General features: G+C 49.0%; 1 protein-coding gene across 3 annotated transcripts in view; it reads right to left on the minus strand.

Annotated features, from left to right (window-relative positions):
• Window positions 1-7500, minus strand: part of dock10 (dedicator of cytokinesis 10) — a 98061-nt gene that overhangs the window by 45650 nt on the left and 44911 nt on the right. For all 3 annotated transcript variants that reach the window (XM_061217124.1, XM_061217123.1, XM_061217125.1), the window contains 8 exons: window positions 6844-7027; window positions 4805-4890; window positions 4278-4361; window positions 2721-2879; window positions 1708-1920; window positions 1133-1255; window positions 390-472; window positions 1-2 (listed from right to left, as the gene is read on the minus strand). The exon at window positions 1-2 is cut by the window's left edge and continues 121 nt beyond it. In XM_061217124.1, the coding sequence (XP_061073108.1) occupies window positions 1-2; window positions 390-472; window positions 1133-1255; window positions 1708-1920; window positions 2721-2879; window positions 4278-4361; window positions 4805-4890; window positions 6844-7027 (934 nt within the window). The remainder of the gene's footprint in view (window positions 3-389; window positions 473-1132; window positions 1256-1707; window positions 1921-2720; window positions 2880-4277; window positions 4362-4804; window positions 4891-6843; window positions 7028-7500) is intronic.

Here is a 7500-nt window from a genome sequence, read left to right on the forward strand (position 1 = left end):
ACCTGGGGAGGGACAGGGAGCTTGAGACCCGGGGAGGGCACATCGCAAACAAACAGGAAGCTCTTCACCAGATACCTGTGGTATCCTGTTACCGTGACCACAGAGCTGTGGCAGGCTACGCGCTAACGGCTAAAACCCTTCTGCTGCTGCACAGTCCGGCCGCCATTTTGAAGTGTGATGCCGACCAACCTTCGGACCGACTCTGCTCATTATCACTGTAATTAAACTCATTTCACAGCTCTCCACAGGACACAGACAGCAGGAGAAGAGGTGTCCAAAACTACTTTTATCTAAACATCAAAAACACAAACATACTCTCAGCTAAGACAAGTTAAACAAGTAACACGAACAGTAAGCTCTACAGAAAAACGCTCTTGAGTCAGACTCACCTCACACACCAGGCAAACGGCATACGGTATCTCCCCAGTTTGCTACAGAACTGCTTGTTGGATTTCACTATTTTCTGAACAGTCTAAACAGTTTTGAGAGAGATACAAAACACTTAATTAAAGAAGGCAATATTCAGCTGTATTACTATATCCTAAATGCCAGGGCTTAAATATATCATTCTTGACCCACACAATGTAAAAGCTGAAATCAGGAGTCATGATTCTGGCACTAACAGAATCTGTCTGGTGATGCACTCATTCTTCTGTGAATTTAGTGTGAGAGGTAAACATTTGTTTTGCTTTGAGAAAAAAAAAAAGATTGAAAACCACCTGGTTCCCGTATGATTTACGGCAGAAAACTCACATTTACAAGTGTGTCAGTGTTAGAGTAACAGTGTTGAATATGAGTGTTACCTTGCTGGAGTCAGTGTTAGAGTAACAGTGTTGAATATGAGTGTTACCTTGCTGGAGTCAGTGTTAGAGTAACAGTGTTGAATATGAGTGTTACCTTGCTGGAGTCAGTGTTAGAGTAACAGTGTTGAATATGAGTGTTACCTTGCTGGAGTCAGTGTTAGAGTAACAGTGTTGAATATGAGAGTTACCTTGCTGGAGTCAGTGTTAGAGTAACAGTGTTGAATATGAGAGTTATCTTGCTGGAGTCAGTGTTAGAGTAACAGTGTTGAATATGAGTGTTACCTTGCTGGAGTCAGTGTTAGAGTAACAGTGTTGAATATGAGAGTTACCTTGCCGGAGTCGATGTTCTTGATGTAAGGCTCCACGCCACTAGCGATATTTCCCATCAGCACCTTCTCCACCCGGGCCGCCAGCACTATGTCTGAGTGCGGGTTAGTCACCGAGAAGATGGCCTGATCACACACACACACACACACACACACACACACACACACACACACACACATACCCACACACACACACACACATACATACCCACACACACACATACCCACACACACACACACACAAACACACACACACACACATACCCACACACACACACACACACATACCCACACATACCCACACACACACACACACACACACACACACACACACACACACACACACACACACACATACCCACACACACACACACACACACACACACACACGCACGCACGCACGCACGCACACGCGGACAGACACACACACATGCACGCACGCACACACAGAGACACAGACACACACACATGCACATACGCGCACACACACAAGATAATGGTTTATTATGGTACACTTCTACAGCTGTGAAAGATGAAGATGATACAGGTATGAAACAGACAGGCCCGGGTGAGGTCACCTGGGTGGGGAAGTGCAGCCAGGAGTCCAGGTGTGGGGGCAGCTGGCAGTCTCCAGGTGTGTGTTCGGCAGGTGAGCTGAGGCCGTTCTCCTGCCCAGCCCCGCCCAACATCTGCCGCACGGCATCGTGGTTCAGATCCAGGTGGAAATCAGCCGACACCTTCCTGCCCTCCCGCACGTCCAACAGGGCCAGAGTCACAAAGAAGGGCTCGATCTGCACGGGTCAGAACCACGGTCAGAACCACACACTGCCCCCTACAGGTCAGACCAACACACTGCCCCCTACAGGTCAGACCAACACACTGCCCCCTACAGGTCAGACCCACACACTGCCCCCTACAGGTCAGACCCACACACTGCCCCCTACAGGTCAGACCAACACACTGCCCCCTACAGGTCAGACCCACACACTGCCCCCTACAGGTCAGACCCACACACTGCCCCCTACAACCACACACTGCCCCCTACAGGTCAGACCCACACACTGCCCCCTACAACCACACACTGCCCCCTACAGGTCAGACCCACACACTGCCCCCTACAACTACACACTGCCCCCTACGGGTCAGACAAGGACTACAGCACACACCACACACTGCCTTCATCATGAAGAGGGGCTGGATCTGCACAGCAGTGGGTCAGAACCAGGATAGAGAGATGAGAGGAGGGATGAGAGGAGAGAGGGATGAGAGGAGAAGGATGAGAGGATAGAGGGATGAGATGAGAGGAGGGATGAGAGGAGGGATGAGGATAGAGGGATGAGAGGATAGAGGGATGGGAGGAGGGATGAGGATAGAGGGAGGATAGAGGGATGGGAGGAGAGAGGGATGAGAGGAGGGATGAGGATAGAGGGATGGGAGGAGAGAGGGATGAGAGGAGGGATGAGGATAGAGGGAGGATAGAGGGATGGGAGGAGAGAGGGATGAGAGGAGGGATGAGGACAGAGGGAGGATAGAGGGATGGGAGGAGAGAGGGATGAGAGGAGGGATGGGAGGATAGAGGGATGGAGCTCACGTTGGTGACAGGCCCACTCTCTGGTTCACACACGCAGCCCTGCAGGGAGAGGTTCAGGGTTCTGCAGGAGACCATCAGCCTCTTCCCCAGCCTCTCCTCAAACGGCCGGATGGAGGAGGCATCGCCCACCTGAAACTCCCCACGCGGGGTCTGCTGCACCTGAGACACAGGTAACACACACCTTACACACACCTTACACACAGGTAACACACACCTTACACACACCTTACACACAGGTAACACACACCTTACACACACCTTACACACACCTTACACACAGGTAACACACACCTTACACACACCTTACACACAGGTAACACACACCTTACACACAGGTAACACACACCTTACACACACCTTACACACAGGTAACACACACCTTACACACAGGTAACACACACCTTACACACACCTTACACACAGGTAACACACACCTTACACACACCTTACACACAGGTAACACACACCTTACACACACCTTACACACAGGTAACACACACCTTACACACACCTTACACACAGGTAACACACACCTTACACACACCTTACACACAGGTAACACACACCTTACACACAGGTAACACACACCTTACACACACCTTACACACAGGTAACACACACCTTACACACACCTTACACACAGGTAACACACACCTTACACACACCTTACACACAGGTAACACACACCTTACACACAGGTAACACACACCTTACACACAGGTAACACACACCTTACACACCTTACACACAGGTAACACACACCTTACACACAGGTAACACACACCTTACACACCTTACACACAGGTAACACACACCTTACACACCTTACACACAGGTAACACACACCTTACACACACCTTACACACAGGTAACACACACCTTACACACACCTTACACACAGGTAACACACACCTTACACACACCTTACACACAGGTAACACACAGGTAACACAAAGCTAACACACAGGTAACACACACCTGACACACAGGTAACACACACCTTACACACACCTTACACACAGGTAACACAAAGCTAACACACAGGTAACACACACCTGACACACAGGTAACACACAGCTAACACAAACCTTACACACAGGTAACACACAGCTAACACACAGGTAATGCACAGCTAACACACAGGTAACACACAGTTAATGTACAGCTAACACACAGCTTACACACGGCTAAGACACGGCTAACAGACAGGTAATGTACAGCTAACTCAAAGCTAACAGACAGGTAATGTACTGCTAACACACAGCTATCATGCAGCTAACAGACAGGTAATGTACTGCTCACACAAACGTAATGTACAGCTAACACACAGGTAAAACACAGGTAACACAAAGGTAATGTACAGCTAACACACAGGTAAAACACAGGTAACACAAAGGTAATGTACAGCTAACACACAGGTAAAACACAGGTAACACAAAGGTAATGTACAGCTAACACACAGCTATCACAAAGCTAACACAAAGCTAACACGCAGGTAATCCAGCCCGCAGGTAAAACCCCAGAGCCCCTGATACACCGCCCTCCCTGGGCACCTACAGGTACGTCTGGGTCCAGAGAGAACAGGTTCAGCCTCTCCTCCTGCCGTGCAGCATGGACAGACTCCTCAGTTTCACTGATATACTGCAGATAAAACACACTCACTGATATACTGCAGGTAAAACACACTCACTGATATACTGCAGATAAAACACATACTGATATACTGCAGATAAAACACACTCACTGATATACTGCAGATAAAACACACTCACTGATATACTGCAGATAAAACACACTCACTGATATACTGCAGATAAAACACACACTGATATACTGTGGAAAAAACACACTCACTGATAAACTGCAGAAAACAAGCTATCAATAAAGACATTCCCTTTGCAAATTTCTGGTCATTCCATGGTTCACACACACATACACACACACACACATAAAGCTTATGCTTTGACAAGTAATAATCAAGTAAATGTGTGTATTGTAGCACAAGTGGGGTACGTATTTAATCTGAAATTTCACTCATTGTAATCCGGGGGTGTTTTGCTCAGTACAGGGAGCTGTAGACCTACTTTGGCCAGTTCAGGGTTTAAACTGTCTTCTGAGAGCTCCTCGTTGTCAGGGAGACTGGTGTCACTCAAGGACAGCTCTATGATATCTGAAATAAATTAATGGAGAGTGACATGCTGTCATTGAGAGAGTGAGAGAGTGAGAGAGTGAGTCAGAGAGACACACAGCAGCCATCGCTGGAGGGGCCCGGCTGTCTGACTGAGCGGCCCTGAGATCCTTTCCCACTCGGCTCTGATAACAATGTGTGACGAGTGAGCGCTGTATTGGTGCTTTCAAGAGTCTATATACATTTACTTATTTTCCTTCCATATGAAAGTGTTTTTATATATTCACTCAGTGAGCACTGCATTAGATACCACCAGCTTGGTAATGCAAATATTTAATCGACCAATCATGTGGCAGCGACAAAAAGCATAAAAGCTTGCAGATGTGGTCAAGAGGTTCAGCTGTTGTCCAGACCTAATGTCAGAATGGGGAAGAAATGTGATCTAAGTGACTGTGGTGCCAGACAGGGTGGTTTGGGTATCTCAGAAACTGCTGATCTGCAGTGATTTTCACAGGCAATAGTCTCTAGAGTTTGCAGAGAATGGCACAAAAAACATCCAGTGAGCCGCAGTTCTGTGGGCAAAAACGCCTTGTTAATGAGAGAGGTCAGAGGAGAAGGGCCAGATTGGTCAAAGCTGACAGAAAGGCGACAGTAACACTAATAACCACACATTACAACTATGCCTCCCACCTCAACCTTGACTTTCTTGCCTTAACTGAAACGTGGCTCTCACCAGAGAACACAGCCACCCCGGCTGCCCTTTCCTCTGCCTTCTCTTTTTCCCCACACACCCAGAACCTCCGGCAGAGGAGGTGGCACAGGTCTCCTAATCTCATCCTCATGGAGATCTAGTGTCTTCTCCTTATCCTTCCCCTTCTCCTCTTTTGAATTTCATGCGGTTTCTGTTACTTTGCCGTGCAAACTGTTTATTATTGCTGTTTATCGCCCCCCGGGGTCCTCTGGGGAGCTTCTTGGATGAGATGGACATCCTTCTTAGCTCCTCACCAGTCAATGGCTCTCCCCTGATCCTCCTGGGTGACTTCAACCTCAACTCAGAGTCCACCCAGTCTACCTTTCTCTCCCTCCTTTCTTCTTTGACCTTACCCTCACACTTTCCCCCCTCACCCACAAAGCAGGCAACCTTCTTGACCTCATCTTCACAAGGAGCTGCACAACAACCAACCTCTCTGTAACACCACTCCATATATCTGACCACTCCTTCATCTCTTTTTCTCTTTCACTCTCCTCTAACACCCATCCATCTCTCCCACCATCCACTGTCACCTGTCGGCGGAACCTACTCCACCTGTCTTCCTCCACCCTCTCATCTACAATCCTCTCCTCCCTACCATCTGCGGAGTCTTTCTCTCGACTGTCTCCCGATGATGCTGCTTCAACTCTCATGTCCTCCCTCTCATCTTCCTTTGACTCTCTGTGTCCCCTCACCACCAAACTAGCTTGGGCCTCCCCCCCCCAGTCCTTGGCTTTCTGATGCTCTACGAGCTGTCCGAACCGAACTGCGGGCGGCGGAGAGAAAATGGAAAAGGTCCTGTCTCCCCAGTGATATGGCTTCCTTCCATGCCCTCCTATCATCTTTCTATTCCTCTGTCTCTCTAGCTAAATCTTCCTTCTTTCATTTGAAAATTAACGCGGCTGCCTCTAATCCCCGCAAACTGTTTTCAACCTTCTCCTCTCTTCTGGCCCCCCCAATAATTGCACTTATGATGACAATATGTTTAGAACAACACTTCATGTGTATTTTACTAGTTATGGATGTGATGCTTTAACTTGTGGAAGAACCTGTGCACTTGTAAATCGCTTTGGATTAAAAGCGTCTGCCAAATGACAAAAATGTAAATGTAAAATGGTATACAGTAGAGAATCTCTGAACACACAACACATCATAACTCTAAGTGGACAGGCTACAGCAGGAGAAGATGAATAAGCGAATAAAGGGCTCACTGAGTGTATATAGATGTTCTGGTTCTGACCCACCCTGCCGTGTGTCGGTCAGCTCGGCGCTGCGGCGGTCCGGGGGCCCGTCGTGGGGGCTGATCTGCAGGATGCGGGTCAGGGTGGAGATCCAGTCCTCCATGTCCTGCTCGTTCTCCGCCGCCAGCACAAAGTACGTGACGTCGCTCATCTTCAGCTCAAAGGCGTGCTTCCGCAGCCGGTTATTCTGCGGGAGAGGCCGCCCTGTCACTCAGCAACCGGGCTGTGACATCACACCCTGCCCAACCGGGCTGTGACATCACACCCTCACATCACACCCTCCCCAACCGGGCTGTGACATCACACCCTCAGCAACCGGGCTGTGACATCACACCCTCAGCAACCGGGCTGTGACATCACACCCTCACATCACACCCTCAGCAACCGCGCTGTGACATCACACCCTCACATCACACCCTCCCCAACCGGGCTGTGACATCACACCCTCAGCAACCGGGCTGTGACATCACACCCTCACATCACACCCTGCCCAACCGGGCTGTGACATCACACCCTGACACTGAAGATTACCTGCAGCTGGTTTAAATCACTGGTTGTGTGTGTGTGTGTGTGTGTGTCACAGAGGCTGCATGCTCAGTAGCAGTGCTGACAGTGGAACTGCAGTATGAGACACAGGGGAACTGCAGTATGACACACAGG

This window comes from Conger conger, chromosome 13 (genome assembly GCF_963514075.1).
Source record: "Conger conger chromosome 13, fConCon1.1, whole genome shotgun sequence".
Lineage (NCBI taxonomy): Eukaryota > Metazoa > Chordata > Actinopteri > Anguilliformes > Congridae > Conger > Conger conger.